Source organism: Cheilinus undulatus, linkage group 1 (genome assembly GCF_018320785.1).
Source record: "Cheilinus undulatus linkage group 1, ASM1832078v1, whole genome shotgun sequence".
Taxonomy (NCBI): domain Eukaryota; kingdom Metazoa; phylum Chordata; class Actinopteri; order Labriformes; family Labridae; genus Cheilinus; species Cheilinus undulatus.
In genome coordinates this window covers 39,308,015-39,323,646 of record NC_054865.1, presented here as the reverse complement: position 1 = coordinate 39,323,646, position 15,632 = coordinate 39,308,015, and the positions used below count along the sequence as shown (strand labels likewise).

Sequence of the window (15,632 nt, the reverse complement as noted above, 5' to 3'; positions counted from 1 at the left end):
TTATAAGGCAAGATCTCTGTTCTATGCAGTTTGTGAAATTTGTTTAATATTGTAATTGTACTGTGCAAAATTGGCCCCTAAACATACTGTTGATTACAAAAAAAACCCAATTCCATTAAATATGATATATATATTTGATGATAAACAGTATTTTACATGATGTATATATGACATGAAAATTTTAAAAAATGTATTATTAACTTAACATAACATGAAGACATATTACTCACACAAAAACAAACATTTTTTCATGAAAAGGCGAGCACAGTCACTTTTACTTGGCTAAGGATTTATTATCACAGGTGAAAAAATTCTACACATTGCCAAAAACATCTGGGTGTAGTTAGATTATTGTGAATGAAAATGGAAACACTTTACAAAAAGTTCAGATGTTTTCATAGAGGAGTTTTCTCCTCCTGGAAATCTGTACAATAAAAATAAATGATTACCACATCAACATGACAGTCTTCACAACTTGAGTTTGCTGACAGAAACCTCTTTGTGTTTTTTCTTCTTAGAAGAAGGGTCCTTCGCATTTTTGATCTGACTTTTGACTTGGTCCTGCAACTCAGAGAAGAAAGCTTGAGAGGACCGCAGAGCTTTGTCCTTTCCTTCATCCTGAAACAGAGGAATACCGTGTTAGCTGAGTAATCTGGCTAGCATGCATTTTTTTTAATTATAAGTATGGCGGGCCCTAAGGTAGAAGCAGAAACTGTGCAGTCAGCCTGTATGTAATGAAATACCCAATTTATAAAGGTAATACACAGCTAACAGACTAGCTGATCACAGCACTTGTTCAACTGTTTTAACTTTATTGTATCCATATTAAGCAAGTTGTTTTTTCTTTTCTAAAGAGTAAGAAATACGGTGATTAACACTGCACTGTTTTTTTTAAAGGTGCAGTTCATAATATACAGCCTAGTAGCATTTAGCCGAACAAACTTAGTAAAATGAAACACAATATTTATATGTGGGGCCATCTAAATGAGGATTTGATCACCTAAATATATAACACTGTTTTTATCCACGCCGATGAAATCGGCAGGGTTATGAAAAGGATTAAATTGGAAAAAATGGTGAGAAAAGGTGATGAAATAGGATCCAAAAGTGGAAAAAACATGTCAAAAGAGGCAGAAGGTGGCACAAATTGGTTTAAAGCTGCTAAAACAGACAGATAGGTGTTCCAAGTGGCAAGAATCAACCTAATATGGAAAAATGGGCATAAAAATGACTAATTACGGTTAAAATTCGGTTAAAAATGGTAAAAATTGGCATAAAAAGTGGGGGTAAAGGTGTTAATAGTGGCAAAACATGATTAACAGAAACATCAATAGGTAGAAGCGGTGAAATAGGACTAAAAAGTGGCAAAAATAGGATAACAGAGGCAAAAAAAAGTCAGCAGACAGGCAGAAAAAGTGCACAAAACTGATGAAAGTGGCACCAAGGCTATCACCAAAGCTACTGATCCAATATATACATTGATACGATAAATAAATCATAAATGGGGAGGCCCATTCTCTGGTTTTGTCAGGAGCCCACTGAAATCTATGTGCCCGCCTGAATAAGGATGGTCTCTTACATGGACTCCACTGTCTTTGTTATTTTTGTGTATTGCATGTTTCTGCAGTCACAAAGAAGGGACAAATAACTGTTTTTTACCTTTTTTTTTGCAAAATTCTGATAAAGTTGCAGTGCACATCAAATTATAGTCCTTTACACCTGGTTAAATTTCATGAAAGTGACTTGTGCACTCCAGTTTCTTATTTAGAAATGCTCAAGATAAAGAACCCATTGAAACATCATTTGTATGTTACTGGTCCTTTCTGAGAGCACCGACCTCCACCTGTAGAGGGGCTGAAGCGCAGGAGACTCCTTCAACAGATTTTATTTAAATCTACTGATTTTTGCTGTTACCACCAAAAATGAGCATGGCAGTCTACAATCTGACAGTGAAATGTCACCAACATTCCCAATTTTACACACTGTCCCTTTAAAAATTTCCATGACCCAAGTTATATTCATTAAAAATATATATTTTTTGGACAAAATATAGAAGTACTGTTCACAGATTGTACATCATGTATCAACAGTAAAAGCATTAATCATGCAGAAGTAAGGGTTCCTGTGAGTTAGATATGGATATGTGATATTATAGATTCAAAGATATTAAAATGTTGGTGAGGTGCTAGGTTAATTAAGCTTTTATATTTTGGGTATTCTGAGTCATGACAATGGATCATACTGTATTTTATAGTGCTAATTAGTTGGCTAATGTATCTGAGATATTGGAAATTCCTTTTAAAATGTGGAGAAATGGAAGTGTAAAGTGCTATGAGATGAAATTAAGAAAAAAGACTCAATCGTTTATCTAGCATAGTAGTCTTAGAAAGCAAATCTATTCATTTGACTACTTTCCTCCTTCAGATGTGTTCAGAAAATCCACAACCTGGGATTTATTCCAAATATTAATCACAAAGAATACTGAACTGGCTGATCCTCAGTTCTTACTCTAAAATCTCGACCAAATACTATGATTAAAGGCAAACAGATCTGAGTCCTGTGAGAAAGAATAAGAGAGAAATCCCTCACCTTGAGTATCGTGGCTTTGCCTCCTTTTGTGAGTTTCTTCAGGTTTTCTGTCACTTCAGCCTTTGATGGTTTATTTTCCCCAGCTCTACTGGCCTCTTTAAGCTTCAGTCTCTTTTCTTTCTCCTTAATCTTCAGACGCTTCACCTGCTTCTTGTGACGTCTCTCACGCTTCCTGTCTGTTGACGTCTTCTCAGTAGCTCCCAGAATATCTCCTGCTTTGTTCTTCTCCTTTGGTGAGAGAAGAGTATTATTAGATACACAGTGTGACTAAATTTACAGAGATCAAAGTCAGGCTTTTGAAAAGGGAAGGATGACAAACCTTGACTTCCTCTGGTGCAAGGAGTGTAGCGTCGCTAGCACTGACTGGAGCCACCTCCTCCATTGTAATGGACGGCAAGTTAGACATCACTTTGACCTCGGGCACAGGCTTGTGGACAAAAGGCAACATGAATATGGTTAACATAACTGCACTGGGCTATAACTCTTTCTAAAATAATCTTTAACATACATGTTTTAAATGTTTGTTTCATTGCCTTTTTGTGCAGTTGCTGTATTTATAAAGTACATTTTTGTGACATATTGCATCTAAAAAATACCAAAACATTTAAGTGCTTTAACATCTTTTTACAAAAGGACAAATATATTCAAATATCTGATGACCTATTCCAGTGCTGTCAAGCAAAACTTACTGGTTTAGGTGTGAAGTGGAAATTGGACAGAGCATCCAGCTTCAGGAAGAGTGTGTCCATAAGCTTTTGAATTTCTACATGAGCTGGGTTCTCAACTTCTTCTGTCTTTTGCTGGAGAAAGAAAATATAAATAAATAAATAAATCAGTAATATGCAGCAGGCAGGTGTTGGACAGGCAATGATATTAAAGGTTGTACCTGAGTCTGCTTGAGGTATTCTTGTTCATAGATTTCTGCCAGACTCTGCTTGCTCTTCTCATGGTCCAACGTCAGCCTCTTCTTGTACTCAAACACCTCCTCTTTGGGCTTTTCCTTTCGGACCACATCATCAAAAGCCTTACAGAAACCAGACAAAGACACAGGATTATAACCAGAAAGAAACTAAAACCTGAAAACTTCAATTTCAGATAGTATAAACAAGTAATTGTTTCAAACCTGGTCTTTAATTCTCTGTTTGATGATATCTTCAAGCTGTAGCGTTGTTTCTTCTGTCACAGTGGGAGCTAAAAGGCAAAAAACAAAATCTTGTCTGATTGAAAATAGAAAACAGTTGGATTTTACATTTTTGTAGTATTTTTTAGTCACGAGCATAGCACTGGTGTGAATTACAATGCAAAACAAAAATAATGTTACTGACATCCAAATGAAACACACAATAGGAGAGGAGTGACTCACCCATCCTTGATGCCTGCTCAAATTCCACATCTTCTTCCAACATGCTGTTCTCAGGACGAGTCTGTGCCGTGACCTCACCAGACAGCTGCCATGGCCTCTCTGCCAGAGCTGCTTTCTCCAGCTCCTCGATCTTCTCTGACATCTGCAGGTAAGAACAACAAAGAGATACTATAATCACAACGAGCCTGAATGTGGCTTTGTGATATAAATGCCTTTGTGTTTTATCTTTTAATTTAAAGAGGACCTAAGGCCTTGAAATCCATGCATCAGTCCTATGGTTTGATGTATAAACAACAGTAAAAGTCACAGCAAAAATCTTGGTCTTGGGTGCAGATGGCTTTGTGGTTAGGTCTCTCCCCCACTCTCTCATCCCTGTTTCTGATTCTAAAAACTGATGTCCTTTATCATAAAGGCATGAAAAGCCAAAAAATATGTCTTAAAAGATCTTGGTCTGGCAAAGCAACATTTTAATATTAATTTCCGCACAAAATACTAGTCTAAATTTAATGTCGACTGATAGAGATACTAACCACAACAGCACAAAGTTATGTATGTAAAGAGAAATCTTCATGTTGTAAAAAACTATTAAACCACTTATGCCAACGTCTCTGATAGCTGATTAAATAAAAGTGTCAAGAACTTTCATTTGACTAATAGCCTGGCTGGACTCTACAAACCAACTTCCTTAAGTTCAAGTGTTTCGTATTTCTTAGTCTCTATTTACAGAGTCAACGCAGAAATACTGAATCCACACACAGGGTTTGTGATTTTTATGTGTTTTGGTCTCCATCTGTAGTACAGTCGTGATCTGAGTTGTACTGTTAAATCATGTATCAGCAGACTTTGGTGTTTACAGATAAACTCTATTATGGTGGAGAGGGTAAGTATTCTAGGGTCGAGTCCCATTGTGGCTATTATGAGTACTACAAACAAATGTTGCATTCAACACTTAAGCAAAGACATTTTGAAAAACTCATTTGGCAACTCAAAAGAAATCTCCCACTACCCAGACTTTGGTAATAAGTGGTTTAGAGAACAACTTTATTCTAGGACTGTAGCCAACCAAAGAAACTCTTGGTCTACCGAAATAACACCCACATACCGACCAATTGATGGGTCATGCAGGTAACAAAAAAAAAAAATTGCTGAATCTGTAACAAGCTCCTCACTGCACACTCTGGTCAGCTGGGTGACCTTAAAAATTAACATAACAAGCTTTATGAGGCACTACTGATTATTTTTATCCTCATTTTGTTTGTAAAATAACAGCTGACTCAGAGACGATCAGTGTGCACTACTTTTAATCGTATAATTTCTGTGAACACAGCACGATAACTTTTTGGCCTAATAAATATCCTCAGACAATTGTTTATAGCAACTTACAACGATAACTATTAACAGGATCACTTGTTCCAGCCGGCGTTGTGCCATTCATGAGCATATATCGGACTGCATGCAGCGTTTATTTACTGAGGTGAAGGGAGTCAGGTCCACTGGTCCAGACTTAACAACAAAGAGACATTGTCTTTTCTCTCTTTGCTCTCTGTCTGCCTATAACAGACACTAAAGCTGATGTAAACATTTTAATCTGATGATAAGCAATATCACAACCCGTATTTACTGACCGGTGAATTTACAGCCAAACTGTTGTGAAACAATCTATATAGAACATGTTCTTCGTCACTTTGTGTGCCTCTCTGCCTGTATTGCCCAAGACTGCGCTTGTCTCTCCCCTGCTGCGTCTTTCAGTCAGCTGCACACTCTGCTATTTTGTTCTTAAACGCACACGTGTGACCAACCTACGAACAGCAATCTTGGTTGGATAAGAGCATACCAACCAATCATCTGACCAGCCAAATGAAAGGTGTCAACCCTACTTTATTCGCCCTATGTGTTTTGGCTTGTAGCCTTCATCAGGGCCATCCATAGATAAATTGTAAAAAAGCAAAAAAAGCAAAAAAAAAACCAAAAACCTGACTATCTAAGAGATGTTTTTCTCTCCTCTTGGTATCAGAAGTGGCAAAGTTTGATTCTTTTACTTTTTAAAAGGCTGCATTATGATTTTAGCAAATTAAATTTCCACTGAATGTAAGAGATCACATCAAAATTTGTTATTTTTTGGGCACATGCCACTGACACCAGTGCATGTGAGACGCCGTGTCTCTCATTTTTATATAATGTTAAATGTTAATTAAATAGAATTAACGAGAAAAGCACTCAGCGCAGACAGCTGCCATTGGCCCTATCTCCCAATAGTAAAGAATCCTTTCAGAAATCGTCAGTATGACCCAAACTTTGTGATGGGAGTAAATTCAGTCATCTAATTTGCATATTCTGGCATCACCAGGCGGCCTCCACCGCCATTGGCTGTGCGTTTTCTCCTACCTCTAACATGTCTCTGGGAGTAAATTTACTCATCTAATTTGCATATTCTGACATCACCAGGCAGCCTCCACCACCACTGAATGTGCTTTTTCTCCCATGGCGTCTACTCTAGGCTTCTACCAAGTGTGTACCTCCGCGATGTTTGTCATTCCTGAGCTCCGTCACCATTCGGAGAACAACTTAGAATAAAAACACACCCAAAAATGCTGCTGCGATTGAAGTGACTCATGTCCGCCATCTCCTGGTGTAAAGTAGTAACAACAGTAGAAAAGCACTCGAAGAGCGCAGACCTTCGCCATAAGCCCTATCTCCCAATAGTAAATAATCCTTTCAAAAATTCCTGGATCCAGATGGTGATCCGGATCACTCCCAAAATCTAACCAGTTCTTCCTTATGCCATTTCTGTCATTTCCTGAAAATTTCATCAAAATCCGTCCATACGTTTTTGAGTTATGTTGCTAACAAACAAACTAACAAACCCTCCCGATCACATAGACTCCTTGGCAGAGGTAAAAAAGGATTAATTTGGAAGCAGCACTGCAGCACTTTCTTCTCATGGTCTACATTTAATCTATACAGCTCCTTGATGTTTTTACTCTTGTAGTACATTTAAGCTTCTCAAATGTGAAATTAAACGAGCTCATATTCTGATCATTTTTACCTTTTCTTGCCGTCTCTCAAAAGACGACTTTGATTCAGACTTTGTTGAGCTTGTTTTTTTCCCTCCAAAGATGTCCTCCATGTCCTCTCCTTCACTGTCCTCATCCTCAGAGAGGTCAAAGGTCACTTTCTTATGAGATGCTTTGGACTGACTTGGTTCTTCATCCCTGGCAGAGAGCAGACACAGACAGTCTGGAAATAACTATACACAACAAAATGTGTTCTTCCCACACATACGCATCTGTGCAATATGATTTTAATCACACTTACTCATCATCGCCCTCCTCTTCACCGTCATCAGCATCATCGCCACCTATTTCTTCTTCATCTTCTTCCTGGCTATCATCCATGCTGTCATCCTCACCATCTGACTGCTCATCTGTGTTAGCTGGTTCACTGTCCACAGCATCAAAGAAGTCCTTGTACTTAAGATCCCTGGAGCTTTTTGCCTGTTATTATAAACAACAATAATCCATTACTTTCTCTATAATACACAATAAAAAAGTAACAGTGATTTATTGTGTACTTACAGTGTTTTTCTTTGGCTTTTTATTAGAAATTATTTGATCTAGGTCAAGATCATCATCCTCATCAGACGGCAGGTCTTGAAAATAGTCAACGTCCTCTTTGTTTTCATCCTCTTTTCCTTCTCGCTTGTCCATATCGTCAAGAAAGGACTCCATCTCTGACAGTTTGAAGAATTTATCATCAACCTCAGAGGGAACCACCTTCGTTTTTGAGACACTCTTTTCCCGCCTGTGTTTCTCCCGCTTCTCCAGAGCATCCACATCAAAATCTAAATCAGAGTCCTCCTCTGTATCATCCTCTGCTCTGTCCTCAGCCTCTATGGCCATTTTCTTTGACTGCCTGGGTGGTTCGTCTTCCTCCTCCTCATCATTTTCATCACCAGTCTCTAATTCTTCCTCACCATTACTCTCATCCTCCGCCGCCAGCAACGTTAATGTCTCATCAGACAAAACCTCCTCAGTGGCATTTTGAAAGTGTTTCAGTACTGCATTGTTCTGGAGCTCCAATTCCTGCCATATCTGTTCTTCATCAAAGTTTTCCACCACCAGATGAGCCAATGGGCTGCCTTTATAATCTGAAGGCTCCTGGTCTTTGTGGAGGTCGTACAAGGTCTTAGTGAGAGAGGTAAATTCTGCCGCTGCTCCATCTTGCAGGCTGAAAGAAGGCAAATGAAATTAGTATTAAAAATGTGTTAAAGTCAAAAGGCATTCTAAGTTTCCAAATAAGCTTTGCAATCTTTTTAAACTTTATCTTTCTTTGTCTATTTTTACAAAATTCTCTGGTGAATACTTTTGGGACTTGTGGGCAGACATGTGCAGGTGCATCTCAAAAAATCCTTTTTCTTTTTTCCTGTGATTTACTTCAAAAAGTTAAACTTTCATAAATTCTAGATTCATCTCAAATAAAGTTAAACATTTCAAGACTTTCTTTTTTAAATCTTGATTTTATAGCTCACAAAAAAAATAAAATCCAGTATCTCAAAATATTAGAATATTGTAGAAAAGTCCAATTTGCAAAGGTTTCCTGAGCTTTGATTCTCTCACTCTGGTTCAGTACACACAACCACAATCATGGGGAAGATGGAAAACATCAAGTCACACTTTATCAAGTCAGAGTCGACGCTGTCAGCCGTCTATAAGGAGATATTGGAGCACTTCATGCTTCCATCTGCTGAGAAATATTTGGTGGTACTGATTTTCTTTTCCAGCAGGACTTGGCACCTGTCCACAGCGAAGCCAAAACTACCAGAAACTGGTTCGCTTACCATGGTATAACAGTGTTTGCTTGGCCAGCCAACTGGTCTGACCTAAACCCCATGAGAATTTCTGGGGAAATGTCAAGAGAAAGATGAGAGACACCAGACACAACAATACAGACAAGCTGAAGGCTGCTATCAGAGCAACCTAGGCTTAATAACACCCCAGCAGTGCCACAGACTGACTGCCTCCATGCCACGTTTCACTGTTGCAGTAATTTGTGCAAAGGAGCTCCAACCAATCACTGAGAGCATAAATGAGCATAATTTCCCAGAAGACCAACATTTCTGTATCATAAACCCTTTTGTGGACAGATGTTTTGTGATATTCTGATATTTTGAGATAGTGGATATTTGATTTGGTGAGCTGTTAGCCATAATCATCATGATTAACACAAAAAAAGTCTTGAAATATTTCACTCAATGATGAGTCTAGAATATATGTAAGTTTCACTTCTTGACTTACAAGGGAAAAAATATCTTGTTCATATTCTATTTTTAGATGCACCTGTATGTTTGATATCTAATTGGATAGGACACAGTTTATAAAGACAAACTATGTTGTCTATAACAAAAGATTTACAAAGTTCCCCACAGATTGTGATAACTGAATGTGTTGATTGTTAAATAATTATGAACTTTCTGAAATGTACTGACAGCTAATATGGACCACAACATAAACGGCTTATCACATCTGCTACAATAACCTTTACAATGTTAGGGTTCATGTTGGGGACACTCATTAACTCCTGACTTTACTTTACAAACTGTATTATCATTTAAGTTTATGTCTTGTATTTTCAGGCAATTCTGTGATTTATATTGCTACATGTTGTTACACTTCTAACATTAACTGTCAAAAACTTTTGATCAACGGTAAATAAGCCAATCCTTTAGTAAAATATCAATGAAGTTAATATTTAGGAATTACTTCTCATGCAATATTAACCCCAGAGGAGTATGCAGCGTATGTAGTTAGCTTTAGCTTAGCTAAATGAACCCCTTCTCTTTAGGCATGCGCACACAACCCTACAACGACATTGGACAACAACGCAAAAATGTAGACAGAGAAATACTTGCCTCAAAAAGTTCTCTGGCTTTTCTGTGTTTGCATTTATAGTCTTAATACAGTCCTCCAACACGCTCCACACATCTCTATTAGCCATGGTTTCCCCACATGTGTGACGGACTGTGTCGCAGGTAAACAGGCTCCCAGAAAAACTCATCCTCTGCTGTTTGGTTCCGAGATTCAAACATGGCGTCTGCCGCGCTGAAGGTTGCAGGTGAGTTTCTGACATGAATTGTCTTACTACAATACACATGCTTTATTTATTACAGTCTGCTGTCGTTTGTGTCAGCACGGCTGACTTCTCGTTTGTTAAAGAAAGGTTGCATTACTTAAACTACTGTCCTGTAAAGTCCTGTGTTGGCGTTACATAATGTGCTACTGTTGACGTTTGGGTACACGGTGATTTTTTTACGATCAGACATGTCTTATCCAAAGGGAAGTTCAGTAGACTGAGGAGAGCGTACGTTAGTTCTGTTTGTTCACAATGCGGTTTATCCTGGAGATTTCTTCAGCTATGATCTGACATGGCAACATTGGTCCACGACACTCTAAAACGGTCTGACTCAGAATCTGATACCAGCTGAACAAATACTAGACTGTGCTTTAGTACTCCATCATTTTAAACCATTCACAGCCAAGCAATGTTTTAACCTATACATATGCATCTAAAAAACAGACGGGTCTACTCCTGTTAACACCATACTCAGCTTAGTTTTAGACTTTGAAATAAATAGTAAAGATTAGTTTGGTGTAGCCTTAAAAATACTTTTTTTCACATGATAAAGCTTCAGGAAGAAAAAACAGGAAAAGTGGGTACAAAACTAGTTTTAGGACAGTAAAGCAAAGCTTTGGCTATAATTAATCTCTCTGTATTTCTAGGGAAATGTCTCTCCACATGTTCTCGTCTCTCTCTTCTGAGGGCACATTCAACAACAGCAGCCCTCCGTCAGGGCGTACCTGGAGCTCTGTGGAATCTTGGGCGACTGAACCACATTGCCATTGCTGTCCCAGATATGGAGAAGGCCACAGCTCTGTATCGAGACGTGCTGGGGGCCACAGTGAGTGACAAAGTGCCCCTTCCGGAGCATGGTGTCTACACAGTATTTGTAGAGCTCAGTAACACTAAATTGGAGCTGCTCCATCCTTTGGGGGAGAAGAGTCCAATTGCTGGATTTTTACAGAAAAACAAGTCTGGAGGGATGCACCACATATGTATTGAGGTGAGACTGATGAAGAGTATGCAGTTAATGCACATATTAGACTTTTCATTTGATGTACTTAGTATTGTTAGATACACTTTAACCAGTTGCTCATTAAGAACTTTAAGTTCAGTTCTCAAAGCAGAATTTGCACAGGTGTCTATAAAGGGGCAATTACACAACTGGCTTTGTCAGAAAAAAAGGGACTTGTTTTCCTGAAAAAGCATATGTGTGGCATTGCTGACTCCTGCCAGCATGCAAATACCAGTATTGTGAAACAAAGAAGCTAAACACAAAAAAGGTTTGTTCATTTGCTGAGGTGGAAAACATTTATGACTACTGTACTTAAGTTAAAGTACAGATACAAACGTTAAAATGTTCTTCAGAAGAAGTAGAAGTACTGGTCTATTAATCTACTCAAGTAAAATAAAAAAATATTGAATTTAAAGTTTACTTTAAATACTGAGTAGCTACTGAGGAGCTGTGCTGTAAAAGGATCTTTCTTTATTGGGGAGAACAACAATTGAATCGATCTTCAACCAGGTTGTTCAGGTAAAGTCACACCTCTATAATAAAGTCAAATAGAGAGCAAAATTGTCAGTATTAATTCAACTCATATAGAGTTTAATTTAACACTTTAAAAGTGTCTGTACTGGGCCACCCTACATATAGTTAACGCACTTTTGAAAGAAATCATTTACAATATGACAGAGCTGCAGTAACTTTGGAAAATCTGTGGCAGGGTTGGTCTTTTCTGGAAAAAACACAGCAGAGTCAACCTAATTGCAAGCATAGCATGCATACTGGCGAAGAATATTCCCTGTGCACCACGTAGGGACACCTGAAGTCACAGGTGGGGTTTCTAACTCAGTGGATAACATCATGCATGGCACAAATGTGTCTCACATCAAAAACAACAACAATCCACCAGAAACATGACTGAAAAAATCCCAGAAGTCATCAGCTTTTTTTTTTTTTATTCGATGTGGAATAATTCTTTCTCTATGTGCTACTGTGTAGCCAACAAAGGTGGAAGAGTACAAGAGTTAGCACTCAGGTACAAGTACAGTTACTCTTGGTAGAACTTTCTGAAGTAGATGTAAAAGTACTGATTTCAAAATGTATTTTCCTCCCCTGTTAATTCGATTATTTACATGTGTGCTTCTTCTGCGGAGACAAGTTTCTATGAATTTTGAACATTGTGTTGCAAACTGTGTTCCTGTGATGGAGAGAGTGCAGGACAGGGTTATTATAGTTAACTAAAACTAACTAAATAACTAAGACTAAAATATGAAAATCATTTTAGTTAACTGAAACTAAATGAAAAACTTAGCTTTATGGGGAAAAACAAAAAATAACTAAAACTTAATTCTGTGCTGACAAAATTAACTAAAATGAAATAAAATCAGAGACAAAATCTCCTTAGTTTATACTTCACACTATGGTTAATTTTAGGTCTTGAGTTGTATACATACATCAAATTTGAATAAGTAAAATGAAGAGTGAAGAGCCCTTTCGGGTCTGGCCCCTGACCGGTGTCCCACATTGCAGAAAAAAAAACCCAACACTAAAATTAATGAAAACTAAAATAAAACAAAGGTTTTTTTTGTCAGAATTTAAACAAAACTAAACTAAGAAACCAGCAGGAAAAACTAATAAAAACGAACTTGAAATCTAAAACAAAAGGTATTAACTAAATAAAAATAAAAACTAATGAAAATCCAAAACCATTATAAACTTGGTGCAGGAGATAAAGTTTTCTTTTTGATTTTGTAATGCCCTCCATTGAATGGCTGGAAACAGCCAGAATAGTTTGATAAAATCAGTGTTATAGCTGTAAATTGGATTCTTGTCTTTGTCTGCTATTATGGATTGTTTAATGTAAGCCAAAGCCCTGTAAAAAAAAGTGAGACAAACCAACAGATTTGTGAATCATAGATTATTAAAACCCAGAATATCATCACTGGTTTACAAGCCCCTAAATAAGTGAAAGGGATAACCAACAGGTGCACAAAGACTGTGAATCAAATAGTCAAAGGCAGGGCATTTATCTGCTAAATAGAGCGGATAAATCAGAAGAATAATTAACAGTTTTCTTTGTGGTTGCAGGTGGACGACATTAACGCAGCAATAGCCGACCTGAAAGCAAAGAACATCAGAACTCTGTCAGCTGAACCTCGGATAGGAGCTCATGGGAAACCAGTGATGTTTCTCCATCCTAAAGACTGTGATGGGGTGCTGGTGGAGCTGGAGGAGGCATGAAGAACATCCGTCTGACTGGAACTGTCACCTTCTTAATTAACTTTCATATGATCCACAGTCAGTTTGAAAAACATCATGATAACTTTATTATTGTTTTTTTTCTTTGTAGCACTTGGATTTTGCTCTTCACATTTCAAAAAGGTGCCTTTAAAGTCATGTTTTAGGGCAATTATTTACTTTCCGTTGTGTTGGGAATAAATGACAGAGTTGTGTGAGTTTCAGATATTCAGTGTCAAGTTTTGTGTCAGCATCCTTCACTGATCTGCAGCTGGATAACAGCGTTGTATGAGCTACAGAAAGGGAACAATTCGACTTATAAACACTTTAAGAACTAAAGATATAGTTCGGTATGATTTCACATTCAGTACAGAAAGGTGATACAATGAAGCTATTTCATTAATATAAATTATTTTGGAAATTTTTTGATCATTGAGGTCTATAATCAGTGCTTTAGTCACATGCTTTATTGTCCCCGTCAGAACACTTTGGTTAAGCCACTTCAGCATCTCCCTGCAGTCACAGGGCTGATGTCAAACATTTTTTCTGCTGTTCCCTTATTTCCTTTTCAATCCATAAGTTTTTGTGGTTAAGTAAAATTAAGTTTCAGGATGTGAAATAATTCATAATTATTCTCTATTTAACAGACTAAGTTTTGAATTTTCCATAACTTTTACTACTGCAGCCATAAAAGAGCCTCATGGGTAGAGTAATATTTAAACCAGTCTGCCACTTTGGATTGTGGGTAATATTGTACACAAGATATTCCAAGTGTAAGTATCCAAAAGACTCAATGACAAAGTACAACCATAAATGGTATATAAACAAACTTCTATCCACTTAATGTTCCATATTTTCTTTCAAAATAAGAGCTGTATCCTAATAACCTTGCAAAGCAGATGGATATGCCTGTTTCCTTGTTTTTCACTGGCGAATCCATCTTGCAGAGCTCTTATCTGAACCGTTTGGGTCCAGTTAGAAAGTGACAGGACCAATCAGCGACGAGGAGCAGTACTTTCAGGCGCAGCAGAGTCGTGACATAAACAAGCAGCAGCAAGAGCTGGTGCAGTTATAGAGGAAGAGATTAGCATGGATGCTGCTAAAGAGACAGTTTTATTAGAACTTGACGACATTTCTTCATTCAAAGAAGAACAAAGAACAGAAGTGAGTTGTTTTCTTTTCAAAAACGACAAAAGTCGAGTACTTACATGTCTATAGTTGCCATGTTTCGCGTTATTCCTCAGTAGCTGCACACCCGCAGCTGGATAGCGGCTATGTCACGTGTTTTGTTGCTCTGATTGGCCCGTAGAGATGTGACAGACAGAACATTCATCCAATCACCCTCCGAGTTTTTTTCAAAGCCTCTCCCTTTTCTCAAACGTTTCCCATTGAAGCTTTCCCAGATCATGTCAGGTTAGTATCCTAACAGGTCAGTTACTCTTAGTTTAAGGTGGTACAAAAATTCAATACGAGGGGTGCAGGTGCACCTAGTGGTTTAAGGTGTGCCCCATGTACGCGGATGGCCCAGGTTCAAATCTGGCCTGGGGCCCTTTACCACGTGTCTCCCCCCCACTCTCGTCCCTGTTTCTGACTCTATCCACTGTCCTCCTCTATCAAATAAAGGCACAAAAATGCCTCCCCCGAAAAAATTCAACATCAAAGAAAAAAAAAGTTTTTTGTAAATGTATCAAAATTCAAGAAAAGGAAATTAATCATGATTAACTACAGAAATTCTGAGATTAATTGCAAATGAAAATTTTAATCGTTTGACAGCTGTAACATATTTGCATGATCTTAAAATCAGGTTTTTACCATATCAGTGCAGATTCCTGGATGAAAACACTGTTGTTTAACAGAATTTTGGGGGAAAAAAGCTAAAATTAAGTTTTTTATATGGTATACTTTTTAATCATGGCTGAGGTACTGAAATAACCAAACATGTTTTCTTTGACATTAAACTCAAAGATTGTCTTACAGTAAATTAATCTCATGAAACATTTTCACATAAAAAGCAGGGTGGGAAATAGCACATGCCACCAGCCAAATGCTGACATTTTTGTGCAGCGTCAGGCAAATTTTCTCCATTTTACAGGCCACTAGAACAGGCAAGTAAAAGTATCCTAACCCAAATAAGTGATTTTGGTAAACAACATAAAATGAGCTCCTTTTTCTGCTTGTTCCTATTAAATTTATGAGGAAAGCCAAGTGGACCTACATGGTCACTGACCAAAAAACCCCACCTCCTCCTCCCTGTATCACAGCCGCTGTCAGATGTTTACAGGCAGCTGTGTGCTGAGATGGTTTGACTCAGTTTCATGTGTAGTT

At 37.8% G+C, this 15,632-nt stretch overlaps 2 protein-coding genes across 2 annotated transcripts; one reads left to right on the top strand and one right to left on the bottom strand.

The window, feature by feature from the left end:
- Positions 1-272: 272 nt before the first annotated feature.
- mphosph10 (M-phase phosphoprotein 10 (U3 small nucleolar ribonucleoprotein)) lies at positions 273-9,980 on the bottom strand. The gene is made up of 11 exons (XM_041794414.1): positions 9,861-9,980; positions 7,528-8,179; positions 7,268-7,446; positions 6,999-7,164; positions 3,953-4,094; positions 3,713-3,780; positions 3,476-3,613; positions 3,279-3,389; positions 2,909-3,016; positions 2,590-2,817; positions 273-618 (listed from the first exon to the last, which is right to left on the bottom strand). The coding sequence occupies exons 1-11, from the start codon at positions 9,944-9,946 to the stop codon at positions 469-471; spliced, it is 2,028 nt and encodes a 675-aa protein (XP_041650348.1). The 5' UTR covers positions 9,947-9,980; the 3' UTR covers positions 273-468.
- mcee (methylmalonyl CoA epimerase) lies at positions 9,906-13,531 on the top strand. Its single transcript, XM_041794426.1, has 3 exons — positions 9,906-10,063; positions 10,729-11,069; positions 13,158-13,531. The coding sequence occupies exons 1-3, from the start codon at positions 10,036-10,038 to the stop codon at positions 13,308-13,310; spliced, it is 522 nt and encodes a 173-aa protein (XP_041650360.1). The 5' UTR covers positions 9,906-10,035; the 3' UTR covers positions 13,311-13,531.
- The last annotated feature ends 2,101 nt before the right edge of the window (positions 13,532-15,632 follow it).

Coding starts and splice junctions, on each gene's coding strand:
- mphosph10 (XM_041794414.1), bottom strand. CDS start 9,946: ATGGCTAATAGAGATGTGTGGAGCGTGTTGGAGGACTGTATTAAGACT. Junction 8,180..9,860: donor AAGCCAGAGAACTTTTTGAG/GCAAGTATTTCT, acceptor GCCTTCTTTCAG/CCTGCAAGATGGAGCAGCGG. Junction 2,818..2,908: donor TTGCACCAGAGGAAGTCAAG/GTTTGTCATCCT, acceptor CTCTCACCAAAG/GAGAAGAACAAAGCAGGAGA.
- mcee (XM_041794426.1), top strand. CDS start 10,036: ATGGCGTCTGCCGCGCTGAAGGTTGCAG. Junction 10,064..10,728: donor TGCCGCGCTGAAGGTTGCAG/GTGAGTTTCTGA, acceptor CTGTATTTCTAG/GGAAATGTCTCTCCACATGT. Junction 11,070..13,157: donor TGCACCACATATGTATTGAG/GTGAGACTGATG, acceptor TTGTGGTTGCAG/GTGGACGACATTAACGCAGC.